Here is a 16476-nt window from a genome sequence, read left to right on the forward strand (position 1 = left end):
ATTAAAAAGTTGGAATTTAAAATTAAAAAAGAAATTAATAGAAATTAAAAAAAAAATATAAAGTACTACAGACCGGTGCAGGGGGGGCTGTAAAAAAGTCTTGCTTCCTGGTTGCCATGAATCCAGCCCCTTGTGAGCGTACTAAAACAAACCATTTTAAAATAATTCTATAGCGCTTTAAATGAGATATATAGCAAAGATTTTTTTCAAGTTTTAAAGAAATGGATTAAGTACAACTTGAGATATCATGTAAACTACCTCAAAAAACGGAGTTTCGAAAAAAAGCGTTTAAAGTTTCCTTGTTTCCTAAACCGGTTCAGTTGTCATGATATTAAAACGTTTATAACATCGCAAATAAGCTGAAGAATCCTTTAACTGTGAAATTTTTGAAAATTTAGAATTATAGAAAATTAAATTTATATAACTTTTACCTTAACGTTAAATTTTAGTTATTTTCAAAAATGCAAATTTTGTAATTGAACATCAATTTATTTTTCATTATTACTTCCTTTTCCAAACGCCTTAAGATATGTAATAAATACTGTGAAATTGCAAACATTATTTCATTTTTAAAAACGCTTTTAGATATGCAACGAATTATGTGAAAAATTGTAAAAATATGTTATTTTTGAAAACTTTTAAGGATAAGGAATTGTGCCTAAAAAAATTAGAGAAATATTTTTGATTTATTTTTAACATTAAAAAAGGTATTAAAATATGATATGAATTGTGTGAAAAATTACAAAAAACTATTTCTTTTAGAAAACGCCTTAAGATATGCAATGAGTTGTGCATAAAAAGTTAGGGCAACGTTTTCATTTTATTATTGGCAAGAAAAGGTCAACCAGCAAGCAATTAAGCAAAGAAAAGTCGGTGTTTAATTGCTAACCCAGCATTTTTTGCTCAAAATTTGCGCTTTGGAGCGCCTAAAACTATACAATCAAGCGGCTGCTCACTAATATTTTAATTTCAGACCAACGTGCACTGCCAAATGGCACTTACGGCACGAAACAGTCACTTGATTGCCTAGAATTTCTACGAAGTAAATTAATTAAGCGCCTAAAAGCACACTAAATACGCACTAGACTAACAGCAGCGCCACAAGCAAGCACACATAACGTTATAAACAGTAAAAAGTCGCGGGTTCTAAACTCTCCAACTTGAATTGTTTAATTACAGCACAGAGAACTTCGGCAATTTACCCACACTACAACAGCAACAACAACGGTGCGCAAAGCAAAGTGAATTTGCGAATCACAGCTACGAACATAAGTATGCAGTGAGAAGCAAGAGCCGGCGAAGTATAGAAGCAATAAAAAACAGTCTTTGAAAGTCAATTGTAACGGAAGTGGAACTATGGAAACGCGCAGCAAGGACGCTTGTCAAACGGCAGCTGCCGATTCCACAACAGCAATTAGTGTGAACAGTGAGAATTGTGTGGATTCGACCACAACATCACAGCGGCAACAGCCAAGCGGCGCCAACAGCGCGCCACARCAACAACAGCAGGTGAGCAGCAGCACCAGCAACGCGCCGAAGACGCGCTCACCAACGCCACCAAGCGGTGGCAACAACAATAATAATACAGCAAATAATAAAGCAAAACCAACACAGCAACAGCAACAACAACAACAACAGCAGCAATATCATCAATTTCGCGCGCCACAACAGTTTGTGCGCCATCGACGCGCCACCGCGCCGGCCACGCTGCTCAACAAGAAGGGCAAAACATGGAACAAGCGGCAACAGCGTGGTGCCAAACTACAGCAACAACAACTGCAACAGCATATGCTGCAAAGTGGCAATGTCGTCGGTGTTGTTGGTGGTATTGGCGCTGGCGCTGGTGTTGATGTCGTTGTAACGGCCGCATCTGCGGCGGCAAGCGCGCAAAGTAAGGCCGACCTCGAGAATATACAGAATTTCAAGAATCAGCTTGGCGGTCATCATTACTATCCGCATGCTGGCGGCGCTGTCGGCAGCGGTGGCGGTGGGGGACATCGTGGCGTGGGTGGCGCGAATGCGGCAGGTGGCGGTGGCAGTGTTGGCGCCGCAACTGGTGGGGCTGGTGTATCGGGCAATGGCTTGCCACCGCCCGCCATCGCTAACCTAGAAAAACTGGGTTACGGTCATGGTCACATGAAAATGTACAAAAAGCTGTTGGCGCATAGGTGAGTCGAATGGGGTTGCCACTTGCATGTGCTGCGAGTGGCGGGGAAGGGGTCAGTAATTAAGTTGTGGGAATTTATTGTTGTTTTTTTTTTAGTATTTTATGATTTCGTTTGTAAACAGGAAATGTAGAAAGACAGCTACAACAACAATATGTAGCGTTATTTTGGTTAACAGTTAGATTTTCTTATCTTTATGGTTACTTTCATTTTTTTCAAAATAAAGTTAATTTAATTTTCTTCTTCATTTCGTATATTGTTGTTGTATTTGTTGCTTTGTATAATTATATTCAAAAATACTTAGCCTAAATTATATTGAATTTCTTTTCCACTCTTACTAATCGTTTCCCTCTCTCTCTAACCACCCACAGGGGCACCGGCAGCCATCATCATCACGTGCTTTGCGCTGGCGCGGCACACAACACCATCGGCGGCAATGCGAACACGAATTGTTGCCTCGTCAACGGCTGCAACGGCGGCCACCCAAACGGCAAGGACACTGCCAATGGCAGCACAAATAGCTCACAATCCGGCAGTGCTGCCAGCTCACTGCACTTCTGTTGCACACGATCGAAATTCTTCTTGCCGGACAAGCGTGTACGCAAAGAGACCATCATACCGCCGACCAAATTCCTACTCGGCGGCAATATTTCCGATCCGCTCAATTTGAATTCGCTGCAAAATGAAAATTCGAATGCTTCGTCGAACAATAATACGCCGGCAACTACGCCGCGACAGTCACCCATCACCACACCACCCAAAGTGGAGGTCATTATACCGCCGAATATACGTGATCCATTGCATTTGCTCGATCCCGTCGATTCCATGGAGTATGAAAAGCAACTAACATCACCGATGAAGCGCGGCGGCACGCGTGGCGGCCATGCACACCATCACAGCGCCAAGCATCGTCATCGCAAGAATCGTAAGAGCAAGCGCCGTCGTCACGACTCGTATCAATCGTCCGTGGGCAGCGCTTCGCTTGGCGAGAGCGACATAACCGCGCTGACCAACAGCACAATGCCCACTGAAGCGGGCAGCGTCAGCTTAACTACGCTTTCATTATCCACAACGCTTTCGGTCGCTTCGCTGCTGGAGAGCAGCGGCGCCAACATGAGCGCGCCATTGGGCGAGAGTGTCAACAATAATGTGAGCAACGCGGCCAAAAGCGCGCCAATGGTGGTGAGCACCTGYGAGAATGCGCCAGCTGGCTATCAACAACAACAACAGCAGCAGCAATTGCTGGAAGAGCGCGTTCAGAGCGAAATTTTGGAGACCGCTGATGAGCGCAAAGCATGCGTCATTGAGGCGCGTTTTGAGCGGCGTAAGAGCAAAAGCACATCGCCAGTGAAACAACAGTACGTCAGCATTGTGAACTCAACATTCTCTGGAACACCAAACGTTGCCGGCGAGGCATTGCAAAGCGCTGGCGGAGAGGCGCAAGCACCAAGTGGCACACTTGCTACAGCAACCAAGGCGGTTGGTGGTGTAGAGGTAGTGGCAGGCGCTGCTGGCGGCGTTGGTGTTGGCGGTGACATTGTTATCGGTGGCGCTGGTGTGGGCGCTTTGTTGTTGCCGCGTGAGCGCGCCAATCGAGATTTGCGCTTGGAATTGAATTCAACAACATTGTCGACGGCGAGCGGCAGCACGTGCGGCAGCGCAATGGCCGGGCTGGGCGGGCACGGTGCGCTCGCTGGCATGGTGAGCATCGGTGGCGGAAGGAAACGCAAGATAAGCGAGAGCAATAATTCGCAGAAGAACAAGGTAGGCGAGAGCGTCACATATAAGTATCTACACACACACATTCGCTTAGTTAGTGGGTAACGAAATAAAAGTAAACAATGTGGCTGCTGTTGCGGCGTTTAGGGCAGTGTTTGCGCGGTCGGTTAGAAGTTCAATGGGGAAATCGGGGGAGCTGATGTCAATGCGCTGCGTTGTGGTTTTTGTTCCATTTTGTTTGCGTTCAGTTTTTCGCCACGTAAATGTGTGTATGTATGTGTCTGTGTCGGAGAGCTTTGAAGGCGCGTTTTTGTATGTAATATTTATTGCCGCGCGGTTGGGGACGTGATTAATTGTTTTCATTTTGTTTACACTGCGCCTTTTTTGTTTTCATCGACAGCTTCTTTTTATGAGAGCGGCGATACAAATACAGGGTGTTTGAGTAGTACACTTGCAAGGAAGCTTAGTTGAATAATTTTATAAAAAATATTCTAAAAATAATTTAAAAAAGAAAAAATATATATATATGTATATATATATAAATAAAAAAATGTTAGAAATAAAAATAAAAATTAAAAAAATTTTAGAAACAAATTTAAAAAAAATTTTAGAAAAAAAAAATTTTGTAAATCTAATTTAAAAAAATTTTTTTATTACCTTTTAGAAATTCCATCGCGATGTTATGGACAAGATCGTCAGCCCCGTGGTACCGCAACCTGGCGCTTGGAAGCGTCCGCCGCGCCTCGCAGCTACCGGTGCGCGCAAGCCCACGCGTCGCTCGACATCGATCTGCGAAACCGATGTGCTGAGCCCAGCGGATGAAGTCAAATCGTTACTGAGCGAAGGTAAACCAATTTATTACGAAATAAAATGCACTAACTCATGCACTCCTCTCTTTTACAGCCGACATGTTGCGCGTTGAGACGCCCGACTTCAGCAAGCTCGAGACAATTTCCGAAGTGGGACTCGCCAGTCCGTTAAGCACCACCTCCGGCGCCACTTCAGTCGCCGCTGGCGAACAAGAGTCGTTGATGGACACAAGCGCTGGCGAGAACTCCACCACAATGCCGAGCGAGGATGGTTTAACAGCTGTCACTGCGGCAGCAAAGAGCAGCGCAAATGTCTCGACCAGCTCGACTGCTATAATGCCGCTAAAAAAAATGCCGAATTTCCGTGCCGACGGCGTTAAGTACCAGTATGGCAATTACGATCGCTACGTGGGACTGCGTCACCTCAACGAGCTGGTGGATGTGCGTCTGCAGGTGTTTCAGCGCCACTTGGAGCTCTTCCAAAATAAAGACATACTGGATATCGGTTGCAATGTGGGCCACATGACAATCACGGTGGCGCGTAACTTTGCGCCCAAATCCATTTTGGGCATCGATATCGATAGAAAGTTGGTCGCACGTGCGCGACACAATCTCGGCTTATACGTGCTCATACCGCCAGAGTCGGCGATTAAACCATCGACTAGCACGCCATTAAATAAAGCGTCGGATGCCGTCGCCGCCGGTTGCGTTAAGAAGGAAGAACAAAAAAGTGCTTTGAAAGAAGAGAAGTTGCCAACCGGCAGCGCTGTGTGCAAAATAAAGACAGAAACTGCCAGCACAAAAGACACTGCCAACGGCGGGGGTGACAAAGCAGCAGCCACCTCAGCTGACGCTAGCGCTAAAAAGTCGAAAAAGACGCGTCGTCACAAAAAGCGCGCGCCGTCACAACAGCAGGCACAACAACAACAGCAGCAGCAGCACCCACAATTCCATCACCACCATCATCATCATCACCACCACATGCATCACATGCACCATCATCATCATCACAATCATTACCAACAACAACAACTGCAAGCATTGCATGTACCTGCCACAGATTTATTTCCCGTGTCATTTCCACTGACATATGGTGGCATACCAACAGGCACAGCTGCCACTGCTGCCGCCAACGCGCACGACACACATTCGCCCAGCGCGTCCACCAACATACCTGGTCATGGCAGCAATGCCACACCGGCCAGCAGCAGCGGCGCCGCAAATCGTAAGCGTAAAAATGACTTTCCACGCAACGTGTTCTTTCGTCATCAGAATTATGTGTTGGAAGATGAGGCGCAGTTGGCCAATGACACGCAGCAATATGATCTCATACTGTGCTTATCGGTGACCAAGTGGATACACTTGAATTTCGGCGATGCCGGCTTGAAGATGGCCTTCAAGCGTATGTTCAACCAGCTGCGTCCTGGCGGCAAGCTGATACTGGAGGCGCAGAATTGGGCAAGCTACAAGAAAAAGAAGAATTTGACGGTAAGTGCGCGGCAAGCTCCGACAAATCGTTGCAGCAAGTTTTGCAATTATTGATTTTTTTCCTTTTTCTATAACTAATGAATATCAACTTTAATTTTTCGCTGCAGCCCGAAATCTACAACAACTACCGCAACATTGAGTTCTTTCCCAACAAATTTCACGAGTATTTACTCAGCTCTGAGGTCGGCTTCAGTCACAGCTACACGCTGGGTGTGCCGCGGCACTTAAGCAAAGGCTTTTGTCGTCCAATACAGGTATGTATGTATGCGTGTGTGCATGTGTTTGTGTGCGCTTTGCGTGTCGTTTTAATTTACAAAGAATGCCACTTACTCAATGTTCTCCAATTGCAGTTGTATGCTAAAGGCGACTACACACCGAACCATGTACGGTGGAGTGATGCCTACTACCCACAGACACCGTTCGAAGCTTATCGTGGCATTTACGCCACAATGCCACCACGTCCTGCGGGTCTAGCCACGTATGCCATGTCATCGACACGCAGCCAGGCATACGATACGCCACACTACACGGGCGGCACCTCCGGCCCGTATAGTTGCCGTCAAACACCTATGTACCAGCCCATCTACAATCCACTGGAGACCGATTCCTACTTACCCTCCTACGATATGGAATACCTAAATCACATGTATGTGTTTGCCTCACCGCTCTACCAGACCGTGTGGTCGCCACCCGCCAGCTTGCGCAACAGCTCCTCACACACACCCGTCTTCGGTAGCGTACGCGAGGCCGAATTGGATGGTGATGGGGGCGGCAGCGGTGGCGGCGGCAGTTATCATCGCCACGTCTATCCACCGAATGAAGATACATCATCGCCAAATGCGAATACCGGCGGCGCTTTCAGTTCGATACGCGATGCGGATACAGATGATTCGAATCAATTGCCGGCTGGTCGTATGCAACATGTGTATGCGACGAATTGTGGTGAGAGTTCGTCGTCGCCGCAGGTGCAGCACAACAACGATTCGGATGCGTTGGTGGAGGAGGGTCTGTCGTTGGACGATGAACATCAGCATGTGACGCAGCCGGTGGCGACTACGGCGAGCGGCGGTAGTGCATATGTTGTGAGCGCTAACAATGGTGGCGAGTTGCCAGGCGCGGGTGGTGGTAGTGCTCATGGACCGGAAGGCAGTCAGCATTACTGTGATTTAAATGATGCTTAAGATTATACTTTGTTTTTTGTTTTGGTCTTAATTCCGGCGTATGTAACGCGTGAAATGTGAGCAGCAAGTGAGAATTGTATAATAGTTTTGAATTGTGTGCGGATGGCCGTTTCGTGCGAGAAATATGCGTTGCAGTAGACATTAGTTGGCAGCATGAGTAAGCCTAAGGCAAATGCCGCTTTAAAGACGCTTATGAGTAATATACAAATATAGGAATAGACATAATATTGGCAGACGAAGAAACAGACAAGGTAAATAATCAAAAAAGTTGTTGCTGTTTACGACTTGTTTTATTTGTTGCACGCTTGACACGCTCGTAAAACATTTAACGAGTGTAACAATACAATTCTTTGCGATTTGTCGCACTTTCGAAAAACATTTTGTTTATTCGAAAATACATTTACGAGAGTATCAACACAATTTTCGATATTCTAAAAATTTTTTAAATTCGAAAATCTATTCGCATATACCAAACAATTTTTCGTATTTATTTAAATATATTCTTATCTTCGAAAAAATTTCGTATTTTCGTAAAAGTATTCGTATATTTGCAAAATGTGCGTATGCCCAAAAAAAATTTTGTGTATTCGAAAACTTTATCATATATTCGAAATTTTTTCATATATACATAGAACTGTTCGTATATTCGAAAGTATTTTCGTATATTCGAAACGTTTTTTGTATGCTCAAAAGTATTTTCATATTTTCGAACATACAAAAAACCTTTCGAATTTTTATATGAAAAATATTCGTATATTTGAAAAATGTGCGTATGTTGTAAAAACAATTCTGGAATATTCGAAAAACTTTTTTTTATATTTAAATTTTTTTTCATATATTCGTTGATATGTTGGCATATTCGAAAGTATTTGTATATTCGTATATTCGACAAGTTTTCGTATATTCAATTTCATATTTCGTGTATTCGAAAAAAATATATTCGTTAATAGAATTTTGTATATTCGAAAGTTTTTTCTTATTTTCGAAATTATTTTTGCATATTCGCAAATGTTTTTTCGACGTTTAAAAACACTTGAAAAGACGGCTGGCAAATTGTCGCGAGAAAAGTAGTATAAAGTCGAAATCGTATATTCGAAAAAGTTGTTGTATATTCGAAAAAAAAAATTTGTTTATTCAAAAAAAAAATCATATATGTATTCATTTAAAAATTGTGTATATTTGAAAGTACTTTGGTATTTTCGAAAGCTTTTTTGCATATACGAAATTAATTGTGTATTTTCGAAAATAGTTTTCCGACGATTAAAAATACTTGAAAAGACGGCAGGCAAGTTGGTGCGAAAAAAAGAAGTAAAAAATCGAAAAAGTTTATAAAATATAAAAATATAACGTTCTAATTAGTTTTAGCCAAAAAACAAAGTCGTTATTAGTGTTGATTTAAATTAGTAATAATATAGGCATATGTATATTAACATATAAATATTTGTTTATGCAGTCTTGTGTCATTCAAGGCCGTCTGTGCGCTACTTATTGGCAGTATGCAAAACAACATTTCGGTTTTTAATATACTTAATATTTTAGCAAAAACATTGTTTCCCCGTTTAAAAAATATGTATTGAGTAATAATTGTTAAAAATATAAATATATTAAGAAAATGTTTAATACACTTACTGCTATACAATTTTGTTGCTAATTTTATTACCGCTATGCTTTTTAGTTAATATTCCAAGAGGTAGTGCCGCTGCACGCTTACTGCACATGACTGTATTGGTATAAAATTACACTATTTAAGCATTATTTTTAGCAAAATTATATTAGCCTAGTGTTAAACTTACTTACAACTTATTGATTATAGTCATAATTATTTATAAAGAACAAAAACATAATACACATAAATATTTGTAGGTTTTTTTAGTGCATATTTTTCGCATATTTATATACTGCAAAAGCAAAGAGAAAATTAAGAATTAGCGACAAAAACAAAAAAAAAAACAACACTTGCATATACATACGTAAATATATTTAGCAGGTATTTGTAGCAATTAATAAAAATAAGGAAAAGCAAAAATCGCAGGAAAAACAATTTGCCAATCATCAGCAAGCTGGCCAAACGCGCAGCAGCATTGTAGCTAGGTCTCAACTGTGGAAATGTGTGCACTTTTGGCTTGACAAACATTTCGAAGTTAGGTTTTCCTTTTAAAGAAGCGACAAGCACAAGTTAAACTTGTAAACAATTAAAATTTGAAGCGTTTGAATTAATTTCGTAATGCCTCATGACAGAAGCATTGCTGCCGCTGCGCGCTGCCGGCCGCTGCGCCACAAACTTATGCGTAACGGAACAAAAACAAGGAAATATTAAGCTAAACACAATTTAAATGTCTAATAGCAAGCTTTTAGAAGCAGAAGCAGAAGAAAAAACAAAAAAAAATCATATTTTTAACGCTTACAAAATGCTGCTGCTATCGTGTTTAGACTTGTGCGTATGTGTAGTAGTGTAGTGTTTCTTTCCGAGGCCAACTTATAACCCGTTAATTTTGTTTTAATCTTTAAATGTTAATTTTAATATTTTAACTAATGCGTCGCATAAATATTTGAAATAAAAAATGTTGTAAAACAAATGAAATCAAACCAAGCAAAAACAAAAAAAAAAAAATGGAAAAGTATATATTAAATATTAGCGTGCATATTAATATAAAGTATAAATATTTAAAATATTTTACGCATATGAAAATGTAAAATGAATTAAATAACCCTTATGAAGAATATTAAAACGTAAAAATGTAATAATGTAATACATAAACTTAATGAGAAAGCATAAAATAAAAGTAAACAGTGAATTTTCGAATATAACGAATGAGTTTCACATTCAACAAAAAAAAAAAAAAAAAAAAAAAAAAAAAATATTTGTACAAATGAAGAAGAAAATACAGTGAGTACAAAAAGTGTTCCTCTAATGCATATTTAGGCTTTATTTATTTTTTTATTTCTCAAAATCTTCACTTTCTGGTGAAGTATTAAAATTTTATACAAAATATTATTTTATTTTTAGCAAAATAGTCGTGAAATTGAGAGCAAAAATTTTTTCACAGTTTTCATGCAATTTATTTATGCATTTTATTTAAATTTTTTTCAATTTTTGATTAAAGAATATTTTTTTTTATAAATTTTTGATTGAAAAATGTTACTTTTTAAATAATATTAATAAATAATTTTTAAATTTTTTTCTAATATTTTTATCGATTTCTTTATTCATTTTATTTTCAATTGTTTTTTTTTCTTTTTGATTAACGCATATTTTTTTTAAATAAATTTTTGATAAACAAAAAATTTTGAAAAAAAAAATACTAATTTGTAAAAAAAAATTTATGAAAGTATATTATTTTTTTATAAATATTTTTTTTTATCTACTTTTAATAAATTTTTTCCCATTGTAGTTGCCATATACTATGACAACCGCTATCTATTTCATATCTGATTACAAATTTACTTTCCATATCTTGTGTCTACCTGCCTGCATTGTCAGCGTTTATGCTATCTTTGGTTAGTCTTGTCTTGGTGCCATAAAGTGCGTACGAAAATATAAATTTTGTAAAATTTGCCTATAATTAGTACCTAATTGCGCGTGACTCATACGCCGTGGCGACCCTACTAGTTACTTTGAATTGTTGGTGTTGCGAATTTTTTTAATTTGATATTTTATTTTCGGGAGAAAATGCTTGCGGACAGTTAATGTCAAACTTTGTAATAAAAATTTTTATAATTGTCAGCAATATAGCATTTATATAAGCTATAGTTTTTAGTTTATAGTGAAGCTATAAAGCGTAATCTTACTCATAAGGAAAGCAAACCTTCAAGGCGATTCATTTGGGCTGTCATATGTCTTTAATCAGCTACAGAACGCGATACGGTGAGTTATAAAAGACAAGAATTAATGAATTTTTACTTTACACTTACTATTGAAATATGTGTTTTTGTTGTCATGAACTGAATACGAGAAATTATGAAAATTATAATAAATATTTTGCCATTTTCTCACAACACTACCTTTCTGCCAAAAAAAATTTTTAAAAAATTTAAAAATCTGTCTCTTATACACATCTTTTAAAATAAATTATAAAATAATTAAATAACTTTTTTTTTAATATTTTTTTTTTTTTTAATGATTTACATATTTCTTTAGTATCAATTTTATTTATTCACATATCTAATTTAATCAATTCCACAAAAAGTGCCATCTAATCTATATTCAGCCGTGAAATACATAACAATTTTTTTCTATCCGGGGCAAATTTGATCTGAAAGTTTTTTATGTTCTTGAATTAAAAAAAAAAAATTTTGAAATTAACTATTAAGTTTTTTTTCATACAATTCCACATCAACATTTTATAAATTTCAAATTTGAAAGCTAGACTCCAGCTGGCAATGCTGTCTCCACAGCACTGCTCCAACTTGACATCTACTGTCAAAGCTATTTTTTATATTTATTTACACAGATGAATGTATGTATGTATTTATGCTTTTGCTAAGCTATCGCCAGCCGGCGAATTTCAGTGCAAAAAGTACGCGAAAACAGACATAAAAGCAATACAAATCTAAAGTAAAGCAATAAAGTAAGTTGATTTATGAATTATGTGTGAGAAAAAGTTTGTTGAAACTCATCAAAATAAATAAAGACGAGTATGTGCGATTGTAGCCGACTGGGAATGGTCTCCTAACACGGAAGTCGGTATAGAATTAATTTTTCGCCGCCAATTATTGTTGTGATGGAATTAAGAAAAATATAATATACATACGTACATATATGTATAAACGCATGTACATATACATATATGCACATATTTATATTGATATACAACCTATGATAAAATAATTTTATTGCTTTAACTAAGTGCATGCAGTGATTGAGCTTTAGCGCTGCCAACCCTCTGATAAACCACGCTAAAAGGCGCAAACAACACTAAGGCTGTGCACATCGGTTGTGAAAATGTTAGTCACTTTGCTATAGCATATAAAAATCCTAGTGTTGTAAGTGAATGTATAATTTTGATTAGATGCATTATCGGCATGGGCTCAGCTGATGACGTCAAATGTTCAACGCTAAAGTCGGCTTTCGAAAACATGAAATAAATCGTAAATGATCGTAATCGTAATTTACTTGAACGCGGCATTTAATTTGCTGACAGTAAAATCTCGTAAAAAAGTAATCTAATCAACAAAGCTACAAAATCGCCGCTTTCTAAGCAGAGACATATGTTCGCTCACACACTATAATAAAAATGCCTCCTTTATAAACTTTAGTGTCGTAAATATATATCGTAAATATTTATATGTCATAGGTATGTACATATTGTTTATTGCGCTACGATCGTCTACATAATATATTTGTCGCTCTTCTTCCATTGTGATTAGTTCGAAACTTTTGAAAAGAACGTCTGCAAATTTGCTCGCTTCTTGTCCATGTACTTAATTGATAGCGCTTGCCATATGAGTTTATTTCAATGTCAGGCTTTCAGGGTCTTTTTGTTTGAAATTCATTTTTGTCAAAAGACACTATCTTATCTGTTTTTTAGTGTATATAGAGATTGAGGCCCTGTAGGAAGACCTAAAATAGTAACCATAAAAACATTGATACCTTGAGTTTGGCAAAAAACGAATTACAATCTCTGTTTCTTCCGACAATATTTTCTTTTATTTTTAATGTGTTCTATTCATTAGGAATCTCTGCCTTTGGATTTGCCTTTCTTTTGCCAACATTTGTGACAGTAGTGACCGTTTTGCTGGAACTGGGATTGAAACAAATCGTCCATGTATATCTTAGCAGTTTTTCCATTATATTTATTTAGTTCCAATTCGAAACATATTATACCATACATTTCTTAGAAAATGTATAAAACGGTCAGGTAATGGGTTACATACATTCGTCCAGCAAAAAAAGGCCTAACTTGAACATTTTTTTATAAAAAATTAAATATTTTATTCAAGGTTTTTATTATTGAAAAGATATATATTTTGGGAAGATTTTGTCAAGTTTTCAAAGGAAAAGTATACAAAATTCGCCTCGATAATTCCTACAGGGAGAGTGGCAATCGACCAAAAATTGCTTTACTGGGCAAACCTCTCACGCTTTGGGGGCTATTCGTGCCAAAGTAGGTGGCTTGGATAACGGAGTCTATATAATTCAAGTAGCTGCATAGGGCAATTAGAGGTATAAATCGCGTAGATAGTTTTCTTGGAGAGTGACAATGGACCAAACCTCGCTTAACTATTCAAACCGGTAACCCATCGACGGCCATAACCTCCTAAACAAATGATTTGGATCAAGTAACCGCTGAAATGCAAGTTAATAAATCTCCTTATTTACCTCTACTAGGGGCGTGGCTTGCACCCATTAGTGCCTAACGAGGTGACTTGGATAACGTAGTCTAACTGGTGCAAGTAGCCGGAGAGATGCAAATTAATTAGAGGAACAATTTGATTAGATAGTCCCACTGTTGGCGTGACAGTCGACCAAAAACTGCTTTGGTGTGCAAATAGTTTAAATTATGCAACACTTTCCTACTGGGTCTCAACCATTAGTGATTTATATTTTCCTACTGTCCACTTGCCTTTGATCTTGCCATCTTAGATGCGTTTGTATATGAGTAAGAAAGTATATCTCAGACAAACTAATTTTCGGTCCAAATTCTAAAAATTAAATTTACAGACTCTCGTATATGTATACATACAAACATATTTATGTGGCTATGCATATGTATTTCGCTTAAAAACTCACTATTTTAGATACATATACCATTCAGGCACTTCTGTCCATTTAGACACTCGGTCAATCCCGTCGTGCGCGAGCAAGTCAATCAGTCATTTATTTATGAGTGGACAAACCACAGCGGCCAGACTAACACCGAAGTCACTCAGTTTTCCAGGCACAAACCAAGCTCATAAATATTCATACATAATATCATACATGCGTACATATATACATATGCACATATTTGTATACATTTTCGGATTGTGCGAGCACATGAGCATCGCGCGCTGAAGCTGTGCGCCCAGTCACTTGTGAACTCACCGAGTTACAACTTCGTTTGATGTGAAGGCGTCGCAGCTTTTAACTTCGAGGCTTCACTATAACTTGTTGCTGTAGTTATTGGCGTTTGGCGTGGAGTTCGGAAAGCCCTGCTTTTGTCTGACGTCAAGGCGAACAATCACATACATATGTATGTGTATGTAAATATGTAGTGGAAAGAGTCGAAAAGTCGGTTTAAAAGTGTAGCGCTTTGTTGTTTGCTTCGAGGTGAAGCTCTAAATTCGACTCTGCAGTGGCTATACGATATCGGCGTTAAACGTTAGTGTGGCAAGTGAGCGAGTGAATCACGCGCTGTTATTGGTTTGGTGTGTGAATTGGCGAAAATAATATTTGAAAGCGCTTTCTTTGTTATTTGCGTGTATGAAGTGCCGTCGCGTCAATGTACGCCTGGCTTTAAATAATTTTTGAGCGAAACAAATAAAGTGACTTAAGTGTTGTGGTAGCGAGAATCGAATTTTTGCCGCAGATTTACAGTGTAAAGTGTTTAAAGTTGCGCAGTGCAGTGTCAAAACGCCAAAATAAGCTTGCAGTATCCTCGTGAAATCTGGAAAGCCACACATATCGTGTCATTACTTTCAAAATGTGGCAAATTACTTGAACACCAAAAGCTCTAAATTCCACAAAAACAAGCAAATAAGCAACAAGTTGTTTAAAACAACAAAGCATACAACATTTATTATATTTTTTTTGCTAAACACAGTTTAGTGTCCAAAGCAACTGTGCGCGCGCTCAAAACCGCTTTTCGCAACTTCGCTCAACTCTCCCATAAAACAGCGCTCAAATCGGCGCATAAACATCACTCGACAACAGCAACAACCGAGCGGTGCCACATAGTGCCACAGTGTGGTGGTTTGGTGCTACAATCTACATTTCGCATTAAATACATACCTGCTTTGTATAGCAGTTTTCCTCATGTAAGTTGTACTCTGTTCGATCACGACCTTTATGCCCATTAGTTTTATAAGTTTTGCTTGTTATTGTTATTGACTTTCATAGAAAATTATATGTAATTATATTGGCTTGCGTATTGATCGCTTTTCACGCTAAACGCATTCATAATGACGTTTTAATAATATTTCCAGTAAAAGCAACACCCAGCAATTTAACGAGAAGCCCGAGAGAATGACTTGATTCGCATTATTTAATAGTATTTTGTAAAGCGTTTTTACATAATCTGTGATTATAAGTAATCAAACATTAGGTGAATGAAATTTTTCGTATTAACTATGAAAAAAGTAAGAAGGATCTSAATTCTGACAGAACCGGTTAATTAGAACTCCTTGTGATCCGTTCCAACGATAGTCGGGTCTAAGTAACCAGAACGAACGCGGATTTTTATGCAGTCAAGTAATGTCAGCTCGGCACCATTCATCAAAGTTAATTCATGAATGTTTGGTGCCGCTACAACAACAACAACCGCTTGTAATTTTTAAAAAGTAAAGCAGTGTGTAGTGGTTACCACTATACATTCTTTATATTACTATATCTTTGACAAAAAATATTGTTTTGTCGAATTTTGTCAGTGTGTTCAGTAGGGTTTGACATTTCATTATGTCACGTCTCACTTRGGTATAATGCACGGAAATTATCCATGATAATTACGCAAATTCACGTTCGCCGGAAAATCCTTAAATTCGAAAAATCAACTTCGCAGATCAGGCGCATTTCTGGCTTAATGGTTGCGGCAATAAACCAAACTGCCACTATTGGAGTAAGGCAAGTCTTCGTGTGGTTAAGGAAACGCAATTGGATTCCAATAATTGAGCGTTTGATGAGGTTTGTGGCATGGCGGCATTATCATGCCTTATTTCCTATAAAATGAGGCATGACCGACTTATTTACCCGGAGTTTGATGAAATTGACGCGAACATGTTCTCTWTTTCCAGTAATACATTACATCACTTTATGTTTCACGTCAAAAAATGGRCAAGTTGCGTGCAAAGTTTGTTGACTCGCAGCCAAGATGATGCAACTTAAGGCCTTTTTCCATCTATGTCGTCCCCCTCAAAACAATCCCCTTTGGCCCAAATACACCTATGCCAACGGGTTTTCCAAACCTTTCGACAGTTTTT

General features: G+C 38.4%; 2 protein-coding genes across 4 annotated transcripts in view; both read left to right on the forward strand.

Moving 5' to 3' along the window:
* LOC108972514 (probable RNA methyltransferase bin3) overlaps window positions 1-7919 on the forward strand; it is a 138295-nt gene extending 130376 nt beyond the window's left edge. For both annotated transcript variants that reach the window (XM_018939135.1, XM_018939136.1), the window contains exons 5-10: window positions 1180-2168; window positions 2537-3929; window positions 4549-4729; window positions 4788-6181; window positions 6289-6435; window positions 6532-7919. In XM_018939135.1, the coding sequence (XP_018794680.1) occupies window positions 1357-2168; window positions 2537-3929; window positions 4549-4729; window positions 4788-6181; window positions 6289-6435; window positions 6532-7362 (4758 nt within the window). In that variant the 5' untranslated portion in view covers window positions 1180-1356 and the 3' untranslated portion in view covers window positions 7363-7919. The remainder of the gene's footprint in view (window positions 1-1179; window positions 2169-2536; window positions 3930-4548; window positions 4730-4787; window positions 6182-6288; window positions 6436-6531) is intronic.
* Window positions 7920-11168: 3249 nt separating this feature from the next.
* The window catches only part of LOC108972515 (phospholipase D2), a 34155-nt gene continuing 28847 nt past the window's right edge, over window positions 11169-16476 (forward strand). The window contains exon 1 of one of the 2 annotated variants that reach the window (XM_018939137.1): window positions 11169-11227. In XM_018939137.1, coding sequence (XP_018794682.1) covers window positions 11197-11227 — 31 coding nt within the window. In that variant the 5' untranslated portion in view covers window positions 11169-11196. Of the gene's footprint in view, window positions 11228-13421; window positions 15319-16476 lie in introns of those variants that run through there. The other variant, XM_018939139.1, reaches the window with a different exon arrangement.

This window comes from Bactrocera latifrons, unplaced genomic scaffold (assembly GCF_001853355.1).
Source record: "Bactrocera latifrons isolate USDA-ARS-PBARC rearing strain unplaced genomic scaffold, ASM185335v1 scaffold_40, whole genome shotgun sequence".
Lineage (NCBI taxonomy): Eukaryota > Metazoa > Arthropoda > Insecta > Diptera > Tephritidae > Bactrocera > Bactrocera latifrons.